Raw genomic sequence first — 27,138 nt, forward strand, 5'->3', positions numbered from 1 at the left:
ATCTGCAGGCCAGGCCAGAGCTTACAGTTCACTTGAGACACCAGCAGGGGGAGCAATTTGGTCTGGCTCAGGGGACTCGTGGAGAGACAGATAATGGCTTAGTGCAGTGGTACCACCCTGGATGCAGGGGGCCAGGGGGTGCTGTGCCCGGGTATCACCCTGGTTGCAGGGGGTTGGGGGCGCTGTCCCTGGATACCACTCTGGTTATGGGGGGGCAGGGGGTGCTGTGTCCAGGTACCATCCTGGTTATAGGAGGCAGGGGGCCCTGTGCCCGAGTACTGCCCTGGATGCAGGGGGCTAGGGGTGCTGTGCCCAGGCCGGGTACCACCCTGGAGGTAGGGGGCAGGGTGCCCTGTGCCCTGGTACTGCCCTGGAAGCAGGGGCTGGGAGGGCTGTGCCCAGGCCGGGTACCACCCTGGATGTAGGAGGCAGGGTGCCCTGTGCCCAGGTACTGGCCTGGATGCAGGGAAGGGGGGGCGCTGTGCCCAGGCCGGGTACCACCCTGGACTTAGGGGGCAGGGGGTGCTGGGCCCAGGCCAGGTACTACCTTAGAGGCAGGGGGGCAGCGAGCACTGTGCCCCGGTACCACCCTGGATACAAGGGGGGGGGCACTGTGCCTGGGCCGGGTACCACTCACGGGGCAGGGGGTGCTGTGCCCGGGCCAGGTACTTCCTTGGATGCAGGGGGCGCTGTGCGCGGGTACAGGGGAGGGGGGCGCTGTGCAGGGGGAGCGGGCGCTGTGCCCGGGCCGGGTGTCACCCGGGATGCAGGGGCAGGGGGCGCTGCGCCCGGGCCGGGTGTCACCCGGGATGCAGGGGCAGGGGGCGCTGCGCCCGGGCCGGGTGTCACCCGGGATGCAGGGGCAGGGGGCGCTGCGCCCGGGCCGGGTGTCACCCGGGATGCAGGGGCAGGGGGCGCTGCGCCCGGGCCGGGTGTCACCCGGGATGCAGGGGCAGGGGGCGCTGCGCCCGGGCCGGGTGTCACCCGGGATGCAGGGGCAGGGGGCGCTGCGCCCGGGCCGGGTGTCACCCGGGATGCAGGGGCAGGGGGCGCTGCGCCCGGGCCGGGTGTCACCCGGGATGCAGGGGGGAGGTGCCCAGAGCATCCCGGTGACCGCCCGGCGTTTGCTGCGTGCCCGCCGCGCACCCCGCCCCGTGCGCTCCCCGGCGGCCGGGCCCGCAGGTGTCTCGCCAGCGCCAGAGGCGGCTGCAGCGTCGCTCCCGGCTCCGGTGGGCTCGGCGCTCCGCGGCTGCCCCCTGCCCCCGCCCCCTCTGGGCTGCCATTGGCTCCCGGCCCCGCGTCTCCCGCAGCCCCTCTCGCTGGCACCCGCCCCCGGAGCCCGGCTGTGCGGGAGCGGAGCGGCGCTCGCTCTCCGATCGCTCCGCAGCGACGCGGGGCTGGCTGGCTGGCTCGGCGGCTGCAGCGCGGCTCCCCCCCCGCCATCGCTCCCGGCGCCCTGGGAGGCGAGCAGCAAACCCGCCCCGCGCCGCCTCGTGCCTCCGATGAGCCCCGCAGCCGGCCGCCCCTGCAGCCAGCCAGCCCCGGCAGGTATATGGATAGGAGCTCCTTGCTGCAGCTCATCCAGGAGCAGGTGAGTGCTGGTTTCCAAGGCAGCGGCTGCTGCTCCTCTCCAGCTCGGAAGGGGTGGGTGCCAGCCCAGCTCTGGCATGCAGGCTGGGGAGGGGGCTAACTTTCCATGGGGGGGGGGCGGTGGAACAGGGGCTCTCTGCAGATGTGCCATCCCGGCTCTGTGCCCATCCCCTTGGTATCTCCCTGGTGGGTTCCCCCCACGCCGTGTGGTTAGCTCGTGGCTTCGAGCAGACCAGGCCACGTGCACCTCTGGGGTCTGTCTCCCCCTCCTGGTGGCGCCCAGGCAGGGAGCCCTGGTGTCCTCAGCCAGCACCGTCTCTGTCGTGCCTCTGAAATAGAACGGATGCGCTCGTGAGCGTGGATGTGGTGCCTGCTGGCAGCGAGGGGGCGGCTTACACTAGTGAGAGCCAAGCATCCTCCCCCCCCCCACCAGCTCTGTCAGAGGCACTCTGAAGCTGGCCTGCCGTGACCCTGCTATTCCAGCTCCGGGGGCACCTCCTGAACCACCGGCTGCCAAGGGTGTTGGATCGGGGCACCTGCTCGAGCAGCAGAGGGGTAAATACGTGCTGTAGCCAGCAGCCTCAGTGGCCATGCAGCTCCTCTCACTTCTGACCTCCTCATTCATCCCAGCCCAGAGCTCTCTAGCTCAGAGTTTGAGGCTAAGGACCTGATTCAGTGCAGCGCTGAGCAGCAGCAGCTGCCCTCAGACTGGGCAAAGAGTGGGTGAGGGGTGTCCAGCACCTGGAAACACTGAGCTCTAATTCATTAACACATGGTGGCACTGAGCCCTGTGACCTGACTACAGGATTGGGCCCTAGTGCATTAATACATGGTGGTCTGACCGCGGGATCGGGCCCTAATGTGTTAACACTATGTTGCATTGAGCTCTCTGCTCTGGTTGCAGGATTGGGCCCTAATACATTAACCCTTGGTGGCCCCGAGCGGCACTCTGTTCTGATTGCTTCCCGGCTGGAACCCCTTCATCTACTCTGGCAGCCAAATTCAGTCTCTTTAGCCAGTCCCCTGCACTGCCAGGGATTCTGATGTGGGGGAGATTGGTCGTTAATTTCAGTTAGGAATTTAGACTCCAAGTTCCCCTTTCAATAATTATCCCTATGACTCACTGCATAACCTTGGGCAAGTCCCACAACCTCGTTGGAGGGGGGAGCTGGGTTACCAGGCGTCTCACTGGCAATCGGATGTGGGATCTGAGCTGAACCTCCAGGAGTTGAGGGGTACAAATGTGTCTAAACATCTCTGTAAGGAAAGGGAGAGAGCTTGGGCCTGTTACAGTCCTGGGGGAAGGGGAGCAGCAATGCCAGTCAGCCTAGAGCAGTGGTTCTCAACTTGCAGCCCGTGGGCCACTTGCAGCCCAATCAGCACATAGCTGTAGCCAGGTGACCTCCTCAGGGCCATACAGGCAGTATATATATTGTGTGGATGCAGCCCACACAACACACAGAGAGCTGCATATGCAGCCCACAGTGGTAAATAGGCTGAGAACCACTGGCCTATAGATGATCATCCAAAGGTTAGAGAGCTTCTTAGGGGAGGACATTGGCTTCAGATCCTGTCACCTCCATGTCCAACCTTTCTCAGCAGCTAGAGGTTGAATAATCTTCCCAGTCCTCGTGCTCTGTGGGAGTTGTGGTGCTGCAGCCTTAGGTGCAGGGGATGTGAGCATCGGTGATGACAGTTTGATCTGGGAGGGTGCAGGCCACAGGCGCTGGAGTGTGGCTGGAGATGGGGTCTCTGCAGGCCACTGAGTGGGGAATGACTTTGCTGCTGCTGCTTTGGTCTGTTATGGGCTGGCCAATTTGCACTGAAATGCACAAGGCAAGAGAGAAGCTGGGCAAGTGTGTGTTTGAGCGCATGTATGTACTTGCGCATGCATGGTAGGTGTGCATCTCCGTGCGTATTGTGCAAGCATGGAGCAAGTGTGCATGCTCATGTGTGGGTATGTGTGTGCTTCTAAGTGCGCACTGTGTGTATGAGATGCCTATGTGCATATTCAGGTGGGTGGGTGTGCTTCCCATGGGGTGTGTGCCTGTGTATACTATGTGCGTGAACGTGCGTGTGTGTGGTGGGGAGGCTGCAGGCATACCTATTTATCGTGTGTATCGTGTGCGTACAGGTATACATATGTGTGAGGCATGTGTATACGGTGCATCTCCATGTGTATGTGCGGGTGGGCATGTGTGTACACGAGATGTGGAGGTATAGTATGTGTGCATCTCCGTGTGTACATGTGGGTGGGCATTCGTGTACATGAGCATTTGGAGGTATAGTATGTGTACATCTCCGTGTGTACATGTGGGTGGGCATTCGTGTACATGAGCATTTGGAGGTATAGTATGTGTGCATCTCCGTGTGTACATGTGGGTGGGCATTCGTGTACATGAGCATTTGGAGGTATACTATATGCGCATCTCCGTGTGTACATGTGGGTGGGCATTCGTGTACATGAGCATTTGGAGGTATACTATATGCGCATCTCCGTGTGTACGTGCGGTGGGCATGCATGTACACGAGATGTGGAGGTATACTATGTGTGCATCTCCATGTGTACGTGTGCCTATGCAGAACCAGTGTGTGATCCTAAGTGTGGACATACTGTAGTGTCTATATATGCGTGTAGATGGGTGTGCATTCACATAGGGCATGCATGCATGTGCAGTGTGTATGCGTGCATGCAGACGGGTGTTGTGTGTGCTTGGGTCTGCATTTGTGTGTGGTGTGCATGGGTGAGAGCATGTGCATTTGCTGTGGTACACGGTGGTGCTAGGGGGCAGCGATGGCAATGGTATTGGCCATAGGAAGAGCAAGTGAATAGCTATTGACTCTAGTGAGCTGAATGGAGGCCCAGCTTTCATACCCAGGGAGAGGGGGCAAGTGGCTGCCTGGTGGAAGTGGGTCGTTTACTGGAGGCCAAACCCAGTGGTACTGGAAAGTACCCTAGGGATTATTATTCCTGGTATATGTATTACAGTCATACCTAGAGGCCACAAGTGTGGTGGGAGCCCCTGTGCACTAGGCGCTGTACGTACAATAGTAAGAGACAGGCGCTAGAGCTTACAACCTAGAGAGACAAAGAAGGGGAGGCACAGGGAGGCACTGAGTGGTGAAGTGACATGGGCAGGGCCACCCAGCCAGTCTGTGTCTGAGCTGGGAATAGAGCCCAAGTTTCCTGAGTCCCAGTCCAGCACCGTAGCTATTTATCCATTAGCCCACACTTGGATGTGGCTGCTTATGCTGGGGGGTTGCCTACCTGAGATGCCGTTCAGTGAACACGGGTGTCACAGCTTCCTTGGAGCCCCCAGTTCCCTGCTAGGCCCAGTGTGCAGGGAACTGGGGGCTCCAAGGAGAAAGTAAAAGTGGAATTGGTACCCGACGTGGGGTTTATTGTGGGGGGGGGGTGCAATGTCCTACACTGCCCCCACACAGCCCCTTCCTGACTGCTTCCTGGAGCCCTGCCCCACCCCTCCTACAGCAGAGCTGTCCTAGGCTCACTGGGCTCTGGAAATGTAGCCCAGGGCACATGGCCAGCCACATGAAGGATCAGGAGCAAGCGCTGTGAAGAGGCAGTAACCCCTAGAGCAGTGGTTCTCAACCCTTTTTTTTTCACAGACCACTTGAAAGTTGCAGGGGGTCTCGGCGGACCACTTAATGAGCTTTCCAAAGGTTGTTTGCACCGTTAGCTAACTAGTGTAAAGCGCGTTGGATAAAAGCGCTCTATAAAAAACCTTTCTAATAATATTTTTTGTTCTACAAAGAAAAGCACACAACTCATATTTTTATATCAGTAGTTTTACCTTTCTAATGCGATGGATGTGCCCTCTCTCCCCTGCCACGGCAGCCCCTGAGCTGGGGCTGGGAAGGAGGGGGGGGGGTCTCTCCCCCACCACAGCAGCCTGGAGTTGGGGAAAGTCGTCTCTTTCTCTGGCTGCCGCAGCCTTGCACGTCCCAAATTCGCCCCACCCCCTCTTCTCACCCCACTGCCCCCTTCCACTTACCCCCATTCCCCCCAAGGTCCCCACCTCACCTTACACGTGCATCTTCTCCAGGGTCCAGGCACCTAATTAGTGAAGTCGAGCCTGCGTGGCTCCTAATTAGGTGGGTGGCCCTTTGTTCTGCTGTGTGCAGCCTTAGAGGGAACTATCTGCGGACCACCTGAGTGGAGCTCGGTCTGCGGGCCACAGTTTGAGAACCTCTGCCCTAGAGAGCTCTGCTTGTAACTTGCTTTCCTTGTCTAGAGCAAGGTCTAGGTGCTGTGATCAGCCTCCAAAGGGTTAATTTGGCCATATGCTGCATCCCCCCTCCTTGTAATCCCCTTTCTCATGCTCTTGCGGGGAGGAGGGTCCCTTCCCCTTCCCTGGATTGGGCCCTCTCTGCAGCTGCTGCGCCCTCCAGGGCGAGATGCGAAGTCTCCACTAGATCTGTCAGTAGCCCCAGGGAGCAGTAGATTCTTTGGGCTGGAGAGGCTGCAGTCTCCCTCAGCTCAAACCAGAATAGCGTGTCCGTGTCCCACAGCATTCTCCGTCCTGCCCATTCCACAAGGACATTGTCAGGGAGCTCTGTGTTTTGCATTTTGTTCCTTGGAGAATAAGATGACAGAGACAATATTATTTGCAGAATAATTCTGTTTTACTGGCTTTGCCTCCCCGGGGCAGAACCCAGCCTCTGTCATGTCCTCGGCAGGGCCCTTAGCCACACTCTGACTTTTCTTCTTGACCTTCCAGCGTGGTTTGTTTTTGTTTTTTTTTTAAAAGACTAGCCCTTCCCCCACATTATTCAAAGTACTTTTCAAGGAGGAAATTGGATACAAACCTTCCTGGTAAATCCAGCATGACTGTGGCTTTGCTCTGGGTGAGTGAGGACGTGACACTTTTGGAAGAGCTGAAGGTGGTGCTCGGGGAATTTGATAGGGTTCTGTTCACCTGTGTAATAACAGTGTGAGTCTGGCTCCCTGTTCTGAAGTGGGAGCAGGAGATGGGAGTGTGAGGGAAAGGGTGGGAAGTGCAAAGGAGAACTTGAAAAAGGCCCGCTCATCAGCCCATCAGAATCCCTCCATTTGCACACCGAAGGGGCATTGCATCTCAAAGAGTTTGGAGCTGAGAGGAGGGTGCAGATGTGGACACGTTGAAATGGAATGGGCGACACAGCATGGATCACTTGATAACTGTCCTGTTCTGTTCATTCCTTCTGGGGCATCTGGCATTGGCCGCTGTTGGAAGACAGGATCCTGGGCTAAATGGGCCATTGGTCTGACCCAGTGTGGCCTTTCTTGTGTTCTTAAACTGCATGGGAAGCTCAGAAGAAGTTGGGAAATGGGGCGACATTGGGCTGCGTGTCCTGATTCAGGTTCAAGGTCTTCAGAGTTGATCCGTTGCTCATACTGCAGCTGGAATTGCTGGGACTTGCGGTATGAATCTGGGAAGTTTCTGAAAGGACTCAGGGTTTGGACACCTTGGTTCTGAACTCCGTAATCACAGCTGGTTATTGATTCCAGCCATGCTCTCCCAGTAAATGTAGGGCAGGTTGAAGGGGTCACCCACCTGGGGAACATTGTCCTTTGTAGAGCTAGAAGAACATCCTAAACCCCCTTCCCCAAGCCTTTTGAAGGCCTGTGAGTTTTGCTCCTTTTCCAGGGCCCTCGTATTACGTGCGGCTTCTGCTTTCTGGAAGTTGACCTGCAAAGAATTCGGGGGCTTGTTGGTGAAGGAGGAAGAGGCAGGAGTGTCATAAACAAAGGTGCTAGGGTTAGGGGTTCCTGCGCATGCTGACTTACCTCTCTTTGTCCTTCCAGAGCTCCAATTGCCTGAGCTCCGTGCATGTTAGTGAGTGTGCCCAGTGAGACAGGGCAGCATTAGCCCCATTTTATAGACTGTGATCAAGTCACCCCATAACTTTCTCTCCTGCCTTTAGCAGAGCCCACTCTCCCATCTTAGGAGCTGTGTAGGAGGGATGGAGTGGAAGGATTCTGTGGTCTGGACTGAGTCTCAGGAGCTCTTGGTTCATGTCCTAGACTTCCTTGGCTGCACTCATGTGGGAGAGTGAGAGAGACAGAGCAGCTGGGCTGAGGGTTTCCAGGGTTAGTAAAACCCATTGTTGAAATCCTTTGCTTTAAAAATCTCCCTCCATGACTGTGCCAGGCATTGTAGCAGAGTGAGGACTGTGGGCAGCGCCCAGCCACTCCACTCCCCACAAGTTGACAGCTACTCCAGTGCCAGTCTCTCCTAGAAGAAGTGACCTTAGGGAATAGTGTAAGAGTCTTAGTATAGGGAAGCTCCCATCTACTCCAGCCGCAGTGCCATCTTCCCAATGCTTGGAGCTGACCCGCTTCGGCCTTGGGTTCTCTGACTCTGGTTTCTTTTGCAGCTTGATCCAGACAACACCGGTTTCATTGGCGTAGAGACCTTCGCCAGCCTGGTGCACAGCCATGAGCTGCCCCTGGATCCTGCCAAGCTGGAGATGCTGGTGGCTCTGGCCCAGAGCAACGATGAAGGGCAGATCTGCTATCAGGAGCTGGTAGACCTGGTCAGTAACGTGAGTACTAGTAACAGCCCTGAGGCGCTGTGCAAGTGCTGTAGATCTGTGTGCTGCCGGGGAATGCTTTGCCCAGGAAACATGGCAGCTGGAACAACCCACCTGGCAGTTCTAATCCTGCAGCCCCCAAGAGGACAGGCTCAGGGTGGCAACTGAAGGACAGATGGGCATCGCTCATATGCATGGACCTGCCACTCAAAGGCAGGAGTTTTAGGGAGGGGAAGTGCAAAACCCAGCCCTCCGTTTAGTTCGGTGTTAGAGACCATGGGGCAAATTCATCCCTGGTGTAAGCGAGCCCGGCTCCTGCTGATGTCAATGCCCTCTGCCCCCGCTTACGCCAGGCTTGAACGTGGCCCTGAGACTCAAAGGTGGCCCTGGGACTCAAAGACACCACTCTCCCAGGGTGCCCGCTGCACAGAATGGAATGAAGCCCATTTGGTGGGATCCCTCAGGCCGGCCCAGTGCCCACTGTGGGCAGCTGGGCTGGGGTGCTGGAGAAGGAACTCCAAGTCAGCACTCCCTGCTGGCTGGCCTGTGTTAAATGAATTGGGGAGGTCTCAGCTCAGCTCCCAGGGGACAAGAGGCTGTTCCACGCAAGCCAGCATTGTTGAGCAGGGAGGCCCAGCATGGCACGGGCCACAGAAGCAGAGCCGCTCCCTCCCTGAACTGAGACATGGTGGGGATGGTTTGTGTCGCTGATTGCTGTTCTCGGGAGGCCTCCCCAGGGCTGGCCACGTGGCGCCAACGCTGGGTGAGAGGAAAAGACAGTTGTGAGCAAAAGGAGGGGAACTCATGTGACTCCCCCATGGAGAGCCACCCTTATCACTGACTGCTGCAGGGAGCTCCTACAGCCCCTTCCCCAGGGTGATGGTGGGACAGCTTACAGCTAGGGGCTCCCGCGCAGCCAGGGCTGCTGCCCCGTTCTGTTCTAGCAGCTGCAACCGGGGAGGTAGGGCTTTGTCTGTAGCGGGCGCTCTGACCTAAGTTGCTGGTTCAGGACCCGTGTGAGAGGCCTCCAAGAGGGAAGCAAACAGGGAGGTGGAAAATAAAGAATATTTTCCCCCTTTTTTTGCTGAGCTCTCGACTAAAGCAGGCAGCACCGCTGGCTATGCAGAAAGAAATCCTTAATTCTCATAGATTATTCCTGATTGCCTTGGCCGAGCGAGGAAATGATCCGGCAAGAGAGAGACATTGGCATGCTGTCCCCGTCCCTGCTGTGTGCTCAGAATCCCAAACCCGCCACGGCCCCAGCAAAAGCCCTTCCTCCCCCTCTCCTCAGCTGAGGATGGAGAAGGCCTGGGTCACAGCGCTTCCCTGATGATGGCAGGAACTGGAAGGAATGGGACGGGGAATCCCTGCCCTGGGCTGACCCCTGCTGGCAGAGGCTGGGAGTGGAGTAGCTGGGCGGGCTGTGTACCTCACAGTCTCTCTTTGCAGATTAGCAGTAAACGTTCCAGTAGCTTCAAACGAGCTATTGCCAATGGGCAGAGGGCACTGCCCCGGGACGTGCTGCTGGACGAGACCGGCCTGGGCTTCTACAAGCGCTTTGTCCGCTACGTGGCCTATGAGATCCTGCCCTGCGAGATGGACCGGCGCTGGTACTTCTACCAGCACCGCACCTGCCCTCCGCCCATCTTCATGGCAGCCATCACGCTGACCCAGGTATGCTGACTGCTCCGGGGGACCACATTGTCCTGCCCTTGTATCTGCCGTGGGAGAAGGGGCAGTCCTAGCAACCAGTCACTGGGGTAGGGCTCCCTGGCACCTGCATGTGATCCGAGGAAATAATCCACCCTGGGCATCTTCCTGGGGGATGCTGAGCTCCAAAGCCAGGGCAGGAGGAGGATGTCACAGCGTCACCCAGCCTGGCAGCAGGCAGGGGTATCACAGGCTCAGCTCGGCCTAGCATCGCGGCGGGGAATTCCTTCTGGTTATAACTGACAACTGGCCCCTTCCCTTCTGCAGATCATCGTGTTCCTCTGCTACGGGGCCCGGCTGAACCGGTGGGTCCTGCAGACCTACCACCCAGAGTACATGAAGAGCCCGCTGGTGTACCACCCGGGGCACCGAGCCCGGGCCTGGAGATTTTTCACCTACATGTTCATGCACGTCGGGTAAGGACATACCACTCCCATGCCCCCTGCGGGTAGGCAGCTCAGCTGGTGTGGAGAGACTGTGTTCCTGTCTCTCTGCAGCAGGTGGGGTGGTGGGGACTGTCACTGAAGCAGGGTGGGCCAGCCCAGGGCTGGATGAACTTGGAATATGAATTCCTATCCCCCCCCCGGAGATCACAGAGCCTGCAGATCATGGCTAAGGTTGAGGTATGGGCGACAGCTCGCTCTGCTTGCTCTGAACTGCGGACTAGAACCGTTTATTTAACTCCTGGGGCACTGCACGGCTCCTGGGAACCGGTCACCTCTAGGCTGCCTCCTTGTCTCTAGCTCAGATCAGGAATGGCTGAAAGGTATTCCCACCCGATGGGCCTTTTGTTGGCCTATGTGGAGTGAGGTGGGGGGTTCTCAGTGCGTTCCTAGTGCACAGCAGCCCCCAGCGCCTCCCTGGCAGTATCAGAAGAGAGGCCAAGGGCTGAATGGGCTTTGAGGCTGGCCTATCCTCTCCCCCGTACGTGTGGTCCCTCCAGGTCAGGGCTCAGGTACCGCTGGGGGTCTGTCTACACTGTCTACATGGCAGCTGGGGAGACAGGCTCGTGGTAGCTCTGCTTGAGTAGGACACTAAAAATAGCAGGGTGGACACTGTTGTACAGGCGGTGGTCTGGGCTGGCCACCCAACCCCCTGGGCTCAGCCTGGAGCCTCCCCCATGCCACATCACCTGTGCTGCTAGTCGGAGAGGCCTAGCTCAAGCAAAGTTAATATGCGTCTGTCTCTACCCACGCTGGGAGGGAGGAAGGCTCCCAGCTGCAGTGTACACATCCCCTAAGAGGGCACAGGGTGGGCGGTACCTTGTATTGCAGCTGCCAGCATGGTGCCTTGCTTTGTGGGTAATAAAGGACATCAGACTCCAGGAGGGGGATTTGAGCTGGATGAATAGTGAGACAGTTACATTTTGGGGACTAGAATTTAGCCTCAATTGGGTTTGCAGCCCTTCTTTGTTATTAATTATGATAATTATTATTACTCTTTGTATGATCGTAGCATCTAGAACCTCCTTGTCAGAGACCCCACAGTCCTAGGTGCTGTACAGACAGAACAGAAAGACAGTCAGCTTGCAATCTAAGTAAAAGACAAGGGATGCCAGACAGATACGGACAGAAAAATGGGGGCGGAACAGTGAGACAAGTCTAGTCACCATGGTAGGCAGTGATCTCAGTGCACCTGCAGCCCAACCATTGTCCAGTTTTTTGTAGGCCTCATGCCAAGGGAGAGTTGGAAGGAGGGGTTTGAAGGAGGACAATGACGTGGCTTTGCAGCTGTGCACAGGGAGCTTCTCTCAAGTGCGAGGGGAGAAAGCACAAAAGTGCTTGTTTGAAAATGTAAGAAGTGGGCGACAGAGGGGCCGAGTTCCTGGGCCGAGCGGGGGCGAGAGTTGACCTACTGATGCAGAATGAGAGAGGACAGGTCGGGTGGGGCTAGGACATGAAGGATCTAGAAAGTGAAGACAAGAAACTTATGTTAGAGGCAATAGAGAAGGTGGAACCAGTGGAGGGACGCAGAGAGAGGGGTGGCAGGGTCAAAGCAATGGGCTGGGAGAATGATCTGATTTGCTGTTCGAATACCTGGACGGGCAGTTTGGTTTGGTCGAATTTCACAGAAAGCAAATTTGGGCCAGTGGTCAAGACTTGACTCAATACATTTGTCTTGTGATGAAGTGACATTCCTTATGGGCAGAGGCAGATAATAAAGGGGAGGTCATCCAGTCAGGAAGCAAAAGCAATACCAGGTGACTTGGAAGGAAGGATACAGTTGTGGATAAGACTTGGAGTTAGAAGACCTGGGTTCTAGTCCCGGCTCTACTATTTTCTCACTATGTGACCTTGGGGCAAATGGCTCTCCGTGCCTCAGTTTCCCCACCTGTAAAACAGGGTGCATCACAGTTGTGAGGCTTAATTCATTAACACTTGTAAGCACATCAGCTGGGATGGAAATGAGCCCCACTGAAAAGCCTATAAATACACAGAGTTTTAGCATCAAATGGTTGCTGGGACAGTGGGTGAGCAGCCCACCGTCTGCAATTCATTCGCACACAATACTGATCAAACTATATTGAAGAGGGTCAGATTTGTGGAGCAGACAGTTCCCCAACAGGAAAAAGGGATAAAGTCACTGGTGGCCTAGCATTACTGACAGTCCAGGCCCTTCCACCTCTGCCAACCGTTCCCTGGTACTACTCCCCACATCCAAGCTGCCAGGATTTCTGAAAGAAAAGCTGTGTCCTGGCAGCTAAATCCTGGCACCAAGACCGAATCCCAAGGTTGCTCACCTCCCAGTCTGTCATCATGGAAAGAGCTGCGATGTCATGAATCCAGCCTTATGATGTTGCTGTGGGAGGCAGGATAAGGGGGGCTATGATGGGGTGGGAAACACCTTGTCGATTCTTGAGGGATTTGCATGCTGGCCAAGCAGTGTCACGAGAGATGAGAGGTGGCAGGTGACAGCGTAGGGCTGGAAAGCTTTTCCGCAGGACTGAAGTTCCTCTTGAGCTACTTGGAGGTGCTCTCTTGTACCTGGCTCCTGCTTGTGCCTGCCCAGAATTGGGGCACATTGTGGGTGAGCTCAGATGCATTACCCATGTTTAAATGTATTTCATGCCAAAGTTGCCAGGTTTCTCTTCCTTTTCCCCCTTCTCCATCTGTGTCAGGGCACAAGCATTCACCTCAAATGCCTGGAGAATGAAGCAAGTGACCAGTGGCTCAGAATAGGCCGGACCCCAGGGGCCCTCCCAATACATTTTGCATGAGAACGGCTCCAGACCCACACACACTGATGCTCAAAGGCAGAGTAAGGGGGAAGAGGGATCACACAAAGGGGCCAACGGCCAGCAATGGCCACGAATAGCAGCAGAAAAGCAAGCCGCTCTGTTACGTGGCTCTGTGTCCCAGCGCGGGAGAGACATGGCTTCGACTCCTTCCCAAGCTAGTGTCTAACGGGGATGACAGCCATCTCCCTTCCTCATAGATGCTCTCAGCGCAGAGACCACGGCTGTGTGGGGCTCACCAGCGCGGTAACAGCAAAGAATGTCAATTAGGGATGATACAAATAATTATCATTGAAAGGAACGACAAAGGTCTGATCACGGGAGTGCAGCCCGTTCCCCCGATTGGTGGGATTAGCTGCAGTTAACGCTTATCATGGCCTCTTGATTGGTGGGATTAACAACAGACCGCCCTCTAATTGGAGGCTGTTTGGTGAAACGTCGCCCGTTTAGCACTGGGGTGGTGTTATCTTGAAATAGATCCCCGATGCCAATGTCAGTGGGATCCTAGAGGCTGCCTGGCATTTCAGGGCTCGGCCAGGACTCATTGCTATGTACCCAGGGCATTCCCGGGAACAGGCCCCATGGCAGGAGGCTGCAGCCGGGTCTTCCTATCTCAGACCTTCCACCCTCGGCCCCGGGAGGTCTCAGCTCAGTGAGTGAATGTGGCCACTGGCTCTCAAGGCTCCAAGTGAAAACAAATTCAGCTGGAAGTGGGGTTTACACAAGCTGCAATGGGATGGACTGTCTCAGGGAGCGGATCTTGGAAGAGGGATCTTTTTGGTCTCCGTTTCCAATCCTGCCCAGGTTAGGTGGGCTCAATTCAGTTCCCTCCTGGGTGGATATCCACAGGTGTGGCTGGGAGCAGCCATCACAGCAAGGCTTGCAGGAGAAGGGTCTGGGCTACACAAGGAAGCATGGGAGGCAGGAGGTTTTATTTGCGACTAGCTTAGTCTGTGCCCTTGGGCAAGTCACTGCCCCTCTGTTTCGACTCCTGCTCAGTAAAGCGGGGGTGCTGGAAGGACTCATTGGTGTGTATAAAGTGCCAAGAGACGAGGTGCTGCAGATGCGCAGAGCTGGGCCATGAAGAGCGGCCTTCCCTTCCCCCCGTACAGAGGCCCTCCCTGCTCAGGGTTGTGGCACACTGGCTGGGCTGGGGAGGGAGGCTCTTGAGAGGCAGCAGGTATCCCACTGAAGCCAGTGGGAATTTCAGGTGCTCACCAGCATCTCCCACGGTTGGGCCTAGTTGCTCTGTGCTGAGGCCAGCATGGGATCCTAAAGCCTTCAGAAGGGAAGGGTTGGGCCACAGTCTCAATTTGCATTTGTTATTCCCAGAAACTCCCTGATCCATCCTGGGCCCTGGGTTTAACCTGCTGCCTTCCTGCACAGGGCACCGTGTACCCTCCCTCCCCTGCCCTGTGTGCGCAGCTGGCCAGCGCCCTCTGCTTGCCTAGTCCGTACCGAGTTACTGCTGGATGAATGTTTCCTTGTCTCTCTGTCTAGGCTGGAACAGCTGGGATTCAACGCCCTCCTTCAGCTGATGATTGGGGTCCCCTTGGAGATGGTCCATGGCATCTTACGCATCAGCTTCCTCTACCTGGCGGGAGTGCTGGCAGGTGGGTGGGGAGCGCCTGGCTGGAGGCTGCCTCCTGCAGGAATTCCCTTCCCCTGCACTGGCGGCAAAGGCTCATTCAAGACCCCGTCCCGCTGCCAACCCAGCCGTTAGCTCCTCCTTATTCCCATGGTGACTGATCCTCCGAGAACCGAGTCCTCAGCTGTCCCTTGGGCCCCTCCTGAGATGGCTGCAAAAGCCCAGGTGTGTGCCTACGCTGTGGCAGTCAGCCTGAGAGCTCACCGCTGTCTTCTCCCGCCAGCTTCTTTTCTCCTTTGCTCCTCTCTTGGCCTGTCTTTCCCTTCCCATGTTCTCTCCGCCTTCCCCTCTTCCCCCTGGCGGTGCAGGCCGCTCCTGGGCTCTCCCCACACCCACCCGCTAAGCTGTCAGAGCTCTGCGTTTCCGTCTCCCTTATTCCCAGAAGGCGGGTCAGCACCGCCAGCTGAGATCGATAAAGAATTAGAGCTGCTCGTGATACATTACGCGTCCTTAGGTCAGGCGGAGCCCCACTGGAATGGCTGAGGGCAGCAGGGCTGGGAGAAAGATGGCCCTTCATGGGCAATTTCCAGGAGAGCTGGGCTTTGTTGGGCTTGTAGAGATGGTGACCCAGATCTCTGCTGAGCTTCAGTTGGTTCCTGACTTGCTCCCAGAGGTCCCCTTCCTACGGCTCTATTGTCTTCTCCTGTAAACCAGATCTGGGTTCCACAGGCACAGATAGTGATTGCAGTGGGTTGGCTCCCTTTAACAGGGGTTCAGAGCTCCTCCAGTGGGTCTTGATATTGTCCCTGTGATATCTGGAGTGCATGGGGAGAGTGGAGCCCCGTACTGTAACCCTGCTGTGGGGGAACGCAGCTGCAGCCAGCCCTGGGACACTGGGGAAGGGCTATTATCCCATCTCATCTGCCCAGGACAGCCATGTAGTGAAGTGCCTGTGTGTGTGATACCGCTGCCCTCTATTGGATGGAAGCAGAACTTCTCAGCTCTGCATCCCATGCCCCACAGCGAATGGAGATTCTCCTCTAGCTCGGATGATGCTACCCTGGGAAGTACATGCAGGAGGGTCCCCAGCTTTGGGTTTTATATTCAGCTGGTGGAAATTGGCCATGCCCTTGTAAGCCACGTTCACTCTGCAGCTGCAGAAGAGGGAGCAGGAGCAGTGCCAACTCCCCTAGTCTGCCCAGCCTGACCTGGAGGGACCTGAGGCTGGAGGGAAGGCCAGGATCCACAGCACATTCCATGCAAGGCCCCTCTGCTGCCAAAAATGGGAGCAAATCAGGGCCAGGCACGATGGGTTTGTGCCCCCCAGGAGCAGCACTGAGACTCCAAAGTAGCCTTCACATGACCCTGACTTTCACTCATAGCTGAGTTGGGTTTGAACCAAAAAGAAAAGGAGGACTTGTGGCACCTTAGAGACTAACCAATTTATTTGAGCATGAGCTTTCGTGAGCTACAGCTCACTTCATCGGATGCATACCGTGCAGACTTTATATATACACAGAGAATATGAAACAATACCTCCTCCCACCCCACTGTCCTGCTGGTAATAGCTTATCTAAAGTGATCATCAGGTTAGGCCATTTCCAGCACAAATCCAGGTTTTCTCACCCTCCACCCCCCCCCACAAATTCACTCTCCTGCTGGTGATAGCCCATCCAAAGTGACAACTCTTTACACAATGTGCATGATAATCAATTTGGGCCATTTCCTGCACAAATCCAGGTTCTCTCACTCCCTCACCCCCCTCCAAAAACCCACCCCCATACACACACAAACTCACTCTCCTGCTGGTAATAGCTCATCCAAACTGACCACTCTCCAAGTTTAAATCCAAGTTAAACCAGAACATCTGGGGGGGGGGTAGGAAAAAACAAGAGGAAATAGGCTACCTTGCATAATGACTTAGCCACTCCCAGTCTCTATTTAAGCCTAAATTAATAGTATCCAATTTGCAAATGAATTCCAATTCAGCAGTTTCTCGCTGGAGTCTGGATTTGAAGTTTTTTTGTTTTAAGATAGCGACCTTCATGTCTGTGATTGCGTGACCAGAGAGATTGAAGTGTTCTCCGACTGGTTTATGAATGTTATAATTCTTGACATCTGATTTGTGTCCATTTATTCTTTTACGTAGAGACTGTCCAGTTTGACCAATGTACATGGCAGAGGGGCATTGCTGGCACATGATGGCATATATCACATTGGTGGATGTGCAGGTGAACGAGCCTCTGATAGTGTGGCTGATGTTATTAGGCCCTGTGATGGTGTCCCCTGAATAGAGATGTGGGCACAATTGGCAACGGGCTTTGTTGCAAGGATAAGTTCCTGGGTTAGTGGTTCTGTTGTGTGGTATGTGGTTGTTGGTGAGTATTCGCTTCAGGTTGCGGGGCTGTCTGTAGGCAAGGACTGGCCTGTCTCCCAAGATTTCTGAGAGTGTTGGGTCATCCTTTAGGATAGGTTGTAGATCCTTAATAATGCGTTGGAGGGGTTTTAGTTGGGGGCTGAAGGTGACGGCTAGTGGCGTTCTGTTATTTTCTTTGTTAGGCCTGTCCTGTAGTAGGTAACTTCTGGGAACTCTTCTGGCTCTATCAATCTGTTTCTTCACTTCCGCAGGTGGGTATTGTAGTTGTAAGAAAGCTTGACAGAGATCTTGTAGGTGTTTGTCTCTGTCTGAGGGGTTGGAGCAAATGCGGTTGTATCGCAGAGCTTGGCTGTAGACGATGGATCGTGTGGTGTGGTCAGGGTGAAAGCTGGAGGCATGCAGGTAGGAATAGCGGTCAGTAGGTTTCCGGTATAGGGTGGTGTTTATGTGACCATTGTTTATTAGCACTGTAGTGTCCAGGAAGTGGATCTCTTGTGTGGACTGGACCAGGCTGAGGTTGGGTGGTGGGATGGAAATTGTTGAAATCATGGTGGAATTCCTCAAGGGCTTCTTTTCCATGGGTCCAGATGATGAAGATGTCATCAATATAGCGCAAGTAGAGTAGGGGCTTTAGGGGACGAGAGCTGAGGAAGCGTTGTTCTAAATCAGCCATAAAAATGTTGGCATACTGTGGGGCCATCCGGGTACCCATAGCAGTGCCGCTGATCTGAAGGTATACATTGTCCCCAAATGTGAAATAGTTATGGGTGAGGACAAAGTCACAAAGTTCAGCCACCAGGTTAGCCGTGACATTATCGGGGATAGTGTTCTTGACGGCTTGTAGTCCATCTTTGTGTGGAATGTTGGTGTAGAGGGCTTCTACATCCATAGTGGCCAGGATGGTGTTATCAGGAAGATCACCGATGGATTGAAGTTTCCTCAGGAAGTCAGTGGTGTCTCGAAGGTAGCTGGGAGTGCTGGTTTGAACCAGTGACCTAGAATTGAGGGGCTCAGTGTCCCCGCACCAGCTTCTTGCAATAGCTTCATTTCAAACCCGTGGATTTGTGTGGCCGTGAGGCGGGAACTAGCTGGCATCGGGGTGAAGGGTGTAATCGCCAGCCACCCCGACATCCTCATTTCAGGGACCTCTGTTTCTCTTGCAGTCCCGCACCATGGTTTTTGCCGTGGCCTGTCCTGCATCCATGGAGACGGGAGCAGGGGCCCTGGGGAAGTATCGGAACCAGACTTTTCCCCCACCCCACTGTCGCTAACCCCCTAGCACCTTGCGCTGTGATCGCATTAGACTTCGTCATGGATGGGAAAGCCCACCCAAGAGCGCAGGAAGTGGTGGTGGCAGCTCTGACTACCTGAGTCAGTACCAGATCAATGCTGCAGGGGGCACTGTGCTGCTGGAGTCTTTTGGGTGAAGCCTGAGTCCCCAGAACTGATACCTAGATACTATAGTGATAGGCATTCCCCGGTTCCCTCGTCACTGGGAGCAGCATGAGAAGTGCTGTCTGATTTCCCCAAAGCCATGGTGGCGTAGCTGGGAGAGGCAGCACACAGTACAGTGTGGGGCAGGGCTCCATTCCCCAAACACCTCTTCCCTGTGTGACAGGGAGATCTTGTCTCCCACCTGGCAGGATGCAGTCCCAGATCCTGTTGTTGCCACGCCCAGTGGCCTTAGATGGAATTGCTCTGCCAAGTCCTTCGGGGAGTCAGCTCCAGCACGGCTGTCCAGGGCAGCAGTGGATGGGGTGTGCAGGGAGCTGTGTCCCTCCTCTACTCTGAACCTCCACTCCCTCTAGAGCAGCATAAAAAGCCAGGAAGAGCCCTGCGGGGCTGTCACCCACCAGTCATCCTAATGGGCCAAGTTAATCCCTGGTGTAACCCTGTTGGTTTCAGGGATCAAGCAGGGATGAATTCAGCCCAGTGCATATTTGTGCACTGCATGTATTTTGAGGTGTCAAATCAGCTGGGTGTACCTTGACTTTAGCAAAGCTTTTGATATAGTCTCCCACAATAGTCTTGCCAGCAAGTTAAAGTAGTATGGATTGGATAAATGAAAGGTGGATAGAAAGCTGGCTAGATTGTCGGGCTCAACGGGTAGTGATCAACAGCTCGATGTCTAGTTGGCAACTGGTATCAAGCGGAGTGCCCCAGGGGTCGATCCTGGAACCGGTTTTGTTCAACATCTTCATTAATGATCTGGATGGTGGGGTGGTTTGCACCCTCAGCAAGTTCACGGATGACACTAAGCTGGGGGGAGAGGTAGATACACTGGAGGGTAGGGATAGGGTCCAGAGTGACCTAGACAAATTGGAGGATTGGGCCAAAAGAAATCTGATGAGGTTCAACAAGGATAAGTGCAGAGTCCTGCACTTAGAACGGAAGAATCCCATGCACTGCTACAGGCTGAGGACCGACTGGCTAAGCAGCAGTTCTGCAGAAAAGGACCTAGGAGTTACAGTAGATGAGAAGTTGAATATGAGTCAGCAGTGTGCCCTTGTTGCCAAGAAGGCTAACGGCATATTGGGCTGCATTAGTAGTAGCATTGCCAGCAGATCGAGGGAAGTGATTATTCCCCTCTATTTGGCACTGGTGAGGCCACATCTGGAATATTACGACCAGTTTTGGGCCCCCCACTACAGAAAGTATGTGGACAAATTGGAGAGAGTCCAGCGGAGGGTAATGAAAATTATTAGGGGGCTGGGGCACATGACTTATGAGGGGAGGCTGAGGGAACTGATCTTGTTTAGTCTGCAGAAGAGAAGAGTGAGGGGGGGATTTGATAGCAGCCTTCAACTACCTGAAGGGGGATAATGCCAGGTGCCCCAGAGGGAGTGAACCTAACAGGTAATGATCAAGTGATCTCTCTCCTGCCATCCATCTCCACCCTCTGACAAACAGAGGCTAGGGACACCATTCCTTACCCATCCTGGACTTAACCTCCATGAATTTATCCAGTTCTCTTTTAAACCCTGTTATAGTCCTAGCCTTCAAAGCTCCTCAGGCAAGGAGTTCCACAGGTTGACTGTGCGCTGAGAGAAGAGGAATTTCCTTTTATTTGTTTTAAACCTGCTACCCATTAATTTCATTTGGTGGCCCCTAGTTCTTATATTATGGGAACAAGTAAATAACTTTTCCTTATTCACTTTCTCCACACCACTCATGATTTTATAGACCTCTATCATATCCCCCCTTAGTCTCCTCTTTTCCAAGCTGAAAAGTCCTAGCCTCTTTAATCTCTCCTCATATGGGACCCATTCCAAACCCCTATTCATTTTAGTTTCCCTTTTCTGAACCTTTTCTAATGCCAGTATATCTTTTTTGAGATGATGGGACCACATCTGTACGCAGTATTCAAGATGTGGGCGTATCATGGATTTATATAAGGGCAATAAGATATTCTCCATCTTATTCTCTATCCCTTTTTTAATGATTCCTAACATCCTGTTTGCTTTTTTGACTGCCGCTGCACACTGTGTGGACATCTACAGAGAACTATCCACGATGACTCCAAGATCTTTTTCCTGATTAGTTGTAGCTAAATTAGCCCCCATCATATTGTATGTATAGTTGGGGTTATTTTTTCCAATGTGCATTACTTTACATTTATCCACATTACATTTCATATGCCATTTTGTTGCCCAATCACTTTGTTTTGTGAGATCTTTTTGAAGTTCTTCACAGTCTGCTTTGGTCTTAACTATCTTGAGCAGTTTAGTATCATCTGCAAACTTTGCCACCCCACTGTTTACCCCTTTCTCCAGATCATTTATGAATAGGTTGAATAGGATTGTTCCTAGGACTGACCCTTGGGGAACACCACTAGTTACCCCTCTCCATTCTGAAAATTTACCATTTATTCCTACCCTTTGTTCCCTGTCTTTTAACCAGTTCTCAGTCCATGAAAGGATCTTCCCTCTTATCCCATGACAACTTAATTTACGTAAGAGCCTTTGGTGAGGGACCTTGTCAAAGGCTTTCTGGAAATCTAAGTACACTATGTCCATCGGATCCCCCTTGTCCACATGTTTGTTGACCCCTTCAAAGAACTCTAATAGATTAGTAAGACATGATCTTCCTTTACAGAAACCATGTTGACTTTTGCGCAACAATTTATGTTTTTCTATGTGTCTGACAATTTTATTCTTTACTATTGTTTCAGCTAATTTGCCCGGTACTGACATTAGACTTACCGGTCTGTAATTGCCAGGATCACCTCTAGAGCCCTTCTTAAATATTGGCGTTACATTCGCTATCTTCCAGTCATTGGGTACAGCAGCTGATTTAAAGGACAGGTTACAAACCATAGTTAATAGTTCCGCAATTTCACATTTGAGTTCTTTCAGAACTCTTGGGTGAATGCCATCTGGTTACTGTTAAGTTTCTCAATTAATTCCAAAACGTCCTCTAGTGACACTTCAGTCTGTGACAATTCCTCAGATTTGTCACCCACAAAAGATGGCTCAGGTTTGGGAATCTCCCTAACATCCTCAGCCGTGAAGACTGAAGCAAAGAATTCATTTAGTTTCTCTGCGATGACTTTATCGTCTTTAAGTGCTCCTTTTGTATCTCGATCATCCACGAGCCCCATTGGTTGTTTAGCAGGCTTCCTGCTTCTGATGTACTTAAAAAAACATTTTGTTATTACCTTTTGAGCAGGGGGTTTGACGAGATGACCTCCTGAGGTCTCTTCCAATCCTAATCTTCTATGATCCTATGGTTCTACCAGCGTAAAGTCCAGTAACTTCTTTCTAGTATGTGGAGTGTGCCTATTGTAGGCGGTGTGTGTGTGTGTTGTGTTAGCTAGCGTGTATATACGGCATGGGTAAGATGTGGAGTGTGCTGACTGTAGGTGGGGTGTGTGTGTTGTATTAGCCAGTGTGTATATACGGCATGGGTAAGATATGGAGTGTGCCGATTGTAGGCGGGGTGCGTGTGTTTTGTTAGCCCGTGTGTATATATGGCCTGGGTAAGGTGTGGAGTGTGCCGATTGTAGGCGGGGTGCGTGTGTTTTGTTAGCCCGTGTGTATATATGGCCTGGGTAAGGTGTGGAGTGTGCCGATAGTAGGCGGGGTGCGTGTGTTTTGTTAGCCCGTGTGTATATATATGGCCTGGGTAAGGTGTGGAGTGTGCCGATTGTAGGCGGGGTGCGTGTGTTTTGTTAGCCCGTGTGTATATATGGCCTGGGTAAGGTGTGGAGTGTGCCGATAGTAGGCGGGGTGCGTGTGTTTTGTTAGCCCGTGTGTATATATGGCCTGGGTAAGGTGTGGAGTGTGCCGACTGTAGGCGGGGTGCGTGTGTTTTGTTAGCCCGTGTGTATATATGGCCTGGGTAAGGTGTGGAGTGTGCCGATAGTAGGCGGGGTGCGTGTGTTTTGTTAGCCCGTGTGTATATATGGCCTGGGTAAGGTGTGGAGTGTGCCGATAGTAGGCGGGGTGCGTGTGTTTTGTTAGCCCGTGTGTATATATATGGCCTGGGTAAGGTGTGGAGTGTGCTGATTGTAGGCGGGGTGCGTGTGTTTTGTTAGCCCGTGTGTATATATGGCCTGGGTAAGGTGTGGCATGTGTGCTGCGAGGTGTGAGCTCCTGGGATGCGGTTGGGGCCTATGGGGTGCGTGTGGAGTGTGGGCTCCGGAGGTGAGTGCTGTGTGTTCTGGGTGGTGTGGGGGGTGGTGTGCTGGCTGTGCCGAGAGTTACCGTGCCGTGTGAGGGGTGAGTGCGCTGGGGCAGGGGGTGGGGGAGATAGGTGGAGCGTGTGTAACTGAGTTTGTCACGTGGGCAGATGGAGAGGAAAAGCCCAAGTATGGAAACCTCCCATTCAAATTGGATGCTGAGCGAGTGAATGACTGACGCCCCGGAGCACCTGTTTGCCCTGCCCCCCCACATCTTCCTTCCTCAGGAGAGGGGTCTAGTCCTGCCTAGGGTGATCCTCTCTCCCCCACTCTGTAACCCCCTTTCCTCTCTCCCCCACAGGCTCCCTGACTGTCTCCATCACAGACATGAGGGCCCCTCTGGTTGGAGGCTCGGGGGGTGTCTATGCCCTCTGCTCCGCTCACCTGGCCAACGTTGTCATGGTAGGTACCTGGCTCTGCAGCCAGGCCAGCCCTGGGGAAGGACAGACTGAGAGGTCGCTGATCTGCTTCTCCTCCCTGGCACTGGAGATCTGGTGTCCCTTAGGGTCACAGGCAGCAGAGAGGATGTCCCTGGGCCAGGAGCCCCCAGTGAGACGAGGCTAGAGGGGATTTGGCCAGGTACTGGGGAGAGCAGCATGGCAGGCCAGGGGTGTGTCTGGGCCTGCAGGGTTACTGTAAGTCGCCATTCTGCTCACGTTCCAACAAACAGCTTTGGTCTGTGTCTTTTGATACATAACCACCCGGGGGACTAGCACTGCAGGAGGGACCGGTTCATTCCTGATCTCCTGTCCAGCACCAACTGGGGCACTGCACTGGCAGGGGAGGCAATGCTGAGTGGGAGAGGTCTGATAGGTACCCGGAGAAGCCTCTGCCTCTGCCTCTGTCTCTGCCATTACCAGTGACAGCTGGGCAGCTCTGGTAGGCTCAGTGTGGGGTATCTGCCTCCCGCAGGCTGTCCTATCTCTGTGCTTATGCCCATTGATGGGCCCAGCACAGGCCCCCTGCTTTCCAGGTCCTGTAAGCCGGCTCTGGCCACCATGTCTTGTTCCATGGGATGCGGCTGTGGGCAGGCGGTGGGCTCCCTGCGCCCACGGAGCGCCACGCACTCCCGCTGCCATTTTGAATGATGAGCAACAGCCTGGCCGGCCACCCTCAGGTCCCTCCCCACTTTGAAATGGTCCAAAGGGGATCCCAGACCACAGCTCTCATGCCGCCATAACTTGGGGTCTCTGTCCACAGAACTGGGCGGGGATGCGTTGCCCGTACAAGCTGCTCCGGATGGTCCTGGCTCTGGTGTGCAGTAAGTACATGTCAGATGTGGTCAGGCAGTGGAGCGCAGGGCCTGTGGGAGCCTAGCTGGGTGAGGCTGCTGGCAGCACTGTGGTGTCTTGAGATTTCAAGGGCAGAAGGGACCAATCTAATCACCTAGTCCAGTTGCCGGTCTCACGCAAGCCAGAGAACCTCACCCAATAGGGTTGCCAACTTTCTAATCGCACAAAAGGGCACACCTTGCCCCTCCTCTTCTCTGAGGCCCCGCCCCTGCCCCGCCCCTTCAGAGGCCCTGACTCCGCTCACTCCATCCCCACTCCCGCTGTCGCTTGCTCTCCCCCACCCTCACTCACTCTTACTGGGCTTGAGCAGGGGCTTGGGGTGTGGGAGGGGGTGAGGGCTCCAGCTGGTGGTGTGGACTCTTGGAGGCAGTTAGGGTGCAGGAGAGAGTGCAGGGCTGGGGCAGGGGGTTGGAGTGCAGGAAGGGGTGAGGGATCTTGCTGGGGGTGTGGGGTCTGGGGTGGGGCCAGAAATTAGGGGTTCAGGGTGCAAGAGGAGGTTCTGGGTTGAGGCAGGGAGTTGGGATGTGGGAGGGGGATCAGGGCGCAGGCTCCAGCCAGGCGGTGCTTACCTCAGGCAGCTCCTGGTCGATGGCACAGTGGGGCTAAGGCAGGCTCCCTGCCTGCCCTGCCTCTGTGCAGCTCCTGGAAGTGGTGGCATGTCCCTGTGGCCCCTAGGTGGAGGGGCCTGGGGGCTCTGCGTGCTGCCCATGCCTGCAAGCGCCACCCCCACAGCTCCCATTGGCTGTGGTTCCCAGGAGCTGCACAGAGCTAGGGATCTAGGGGCCACAGGGACAAGCCAGCTGCCTCCGGGAGCTGAGCAGAGCCGGGGCAGGTAGGGAGCCTGCCTTAGCCCCACTGTGTCACCGACCAGACTTTTAATGGCCTGGTCCATGAGGCTGACCGGAACTGCCAGGATCCCTTTTCAACAGGGCGTTCCAGTCCAAAACCGGATGCCTGGAACCCTGCCCCCCAGGGATTCCTGCCCTGGGGGGAATTATCTTCCTTACTCTGTAAGCAACTGCTCCCAAGTGCAGTACGTTGTGATTGAACTAGCTCTCACTCTCTTCCATGCCAGGACCCCATGTTACCCCCTTCCCATGTGCCAAAAGGAAGGGCAGGTGGTTGTTACCCCCATAGGCCTGTATGACTGCCGCTAAGGGATGAGTTAAATTAGAGCATTTCTTTTAGACAGGCATCTGGGCTCAGTGTAGGGACTCACAGGGATGGAGAGCCCACCACTTCCTATGGCTTGTCACCCCCACTGATACGCAGATGCTGATGGTGAAGAATTGCACAACCTTCCACCGGGAACCCCCTGTCTGCGTCTGGGAGAAGGGAGGCCTGGCACAGTGGGCAGGATTGCTGGGGATCAGCAGGGTCCTATGGGATAGACTTGCAGGGGAGGTGACTGGGGCATGAGAAGGGAAGACTCTCTAGGGCAGCGGTGGCTCTTAGCCAATAGCCTCCTCAGCAGCGTTGTGGCGAACATTCTCACTCTTCGTCCTCCCCCTTGCAGTGAGCTCCGAGGTGGGCCGTGCCGTATGGCTCCGTTTCTCTCCACCCCTGGTGGCCTCTGGCCCCCAACCCAGCTTCATGGCCCATCTGGCAGGCGCCATCGTGGGCATCAGCATGGGGCTGACCATCCTGCGCAGCTACGAGGAGAACCTGCAGGACCAGTGTGTCTGGTGGGTGGTGCTGCTCTCCTACGCCACCTTCCTTGTCTTCGCCGTCTTCTGGAACATATTCGCCTATGACCTGCTGGGGACACACATCCCTCCTCCGCCATAGCATCCCCCCCGGGCCTTCCACACCCACCCTGAAAGTGCCAAAACCCAGACAATGCGGGTGCCAACGTCCCAGCCGGAGCCCTGCCTGTTACCAGCCACACACTTTTTCTATCAGTGTGTTATTTCAGCCGGATGCTGGACTGGATCTTCCTCGGCCCCTGCCTGAGGCTGGGAGGCAACAGACGCGTGACACGGAAACAAGGAACGCTGCCCGCTCGCAAATCCCGAGGCAACCCCCCTTCCTTCCCTGCGCAGCCGAGCTCAGCCAGAAAGCTATTCCGCCCTCGTGCGTATGAGCGAATGAGTGTGCCCCCAGGGCGAGCGTGAGCGGGAGTGAATCGGTTGACCTGCCCCCCTGTGCCAGGCTGAGTATGCCAATGCTCCCTACTGAATGTACAGTCTTCCTGCCCCTACCTCTTCCCTGCCCCTACTTCTCCTTAGCTCTCTTGGGGGCGGGGGCAGCCCAGCTACTCTGCTTTGGGCAGCACCAGCACAGCAGGGACCCCAGTAAAATACTGCTCCCCTGTGAAGGTGGTTCTCTCGCTCGCTCTCATGCCCTCTGTTCCTCCTTTCCTGCTTCTCCCCATCCCTGCACCCCATTCTCCGTGCAGTCCCTTATGGCAGAGCCCTGCGGGGGCAGCACGGTAAGGGTGGAAAAGCTCCCTGCATGAAATCTCTGCTCCTTGCTTCCAGGCCCAGTAGAGAGTAGCGAGGGGACTCCATTTGCCCATGGCCAGCAGAGACCGGGCAGACAGCAGCAGCCACGGGTGCCCCCTGACTCTGCAGAAGATAGGGCCAATACAGTTGGGTGCAGGGACTGATGGAATCTCAGTGTAGCCACAGGCCAGGAAGCAGGTCAGGAGGGAGCCCATCTTTCCTTTATCCCTAGGAAACAGCCATGTCAAGCTCTGGTCTCTGTACCAAGGGCAGTTACAGTGCTCCCTGGCTTATTTAACCCTTTAAGAGCTCACATGGCACACAGTTCAGGGTTAGTTTGAGCACCACCCACTGTGCAGGGGCCAGGGGCCAGGGCCTCCCAACACAAATTGCTCTTTTACGTGACGGACTCTGGTGCCAACAAGATTTTTTCTGCGCCAAATCAGAGCTTGAGACCAGCCAGACTCGTTTCAGCTGTGACCCCGAGTTTGGCTCTCCAGGTCCCAAAGCCTGCACACCCTGGAGATTTCAATAGCTGGTGTGAAACACCTCCTGGAGTCGCTCTACGGCAGCAGGCATTGCTGGGAGCTTTCCCGAGCAATGGGTTGGTGCCTCATGCTGAGAGGGGCAGGGATGGCCGAGGGAAAGAGGCAGGACCCGCATTTGAAGTCTGACCCTTTTTGGAGTA

The 27,138-nt window shown here is 55.0% G+C and overlaps 1 protein-coding gene across 4 annotated transcripts; it reads left to right on the forward strand.

Moving 5' to 3' along the window:
* Positions 1-1,552: 1,552 nt before the first annotated feature.
* On the forward strand, positions 1,553-25,794 carry RHBDL1 (rhomboid like 1). Of its 4 annotated transcripts, XM_077828826.1 has the most exons (9): positions 1,553-1,591; positions 3,525-3,527; positions 7,969-8,127; positions 9,574-9,798; positions 10,102-10,250; positions 14,570-14,682; positions 23,016-23,116; positions 23,915-23,975; positions 25,523-25,794. In XM_077828826.1, the coding sequence occupies exons 1-9, from the start codon at positions 1,553-1,555 to the stop codon at positions 25,792-25,794; spliced, it is 1,122 nt and encodes a 373-aa protein (XP_077684952.1). The 4 variants fall into 4 exon arrangements, with proteins under 4 accessions (XP_077684952.1, XP_077684954.1, XP_077684951.1 ...); XM_077828828.1 differs by lacking the exon at positions 9,574-9,798; XM_077828825.1 differs by lacking the exon at positions 3,525-3,527 and having other exon boundaries at positions 7,969-8,136.
* Positions 25,795-27,138: the final 1,344 nt, after the last annotated feature.

The sequence above is a fragment of the Eretmochelys imbricata genome, chromosome 10, assembly GCF_965152235.1.
Source record: "Eretmochelys imbricata isolate rEreImb1 chromosome 10, rEreImb1.hap1, whole genome shotgun sequence".
NCBI classification, from domain to species: Eukaryota; Metazoa; Chordata; order Testudines; family Cheloniidae; genus Eretmochelys; species Eretmochelys imbricata.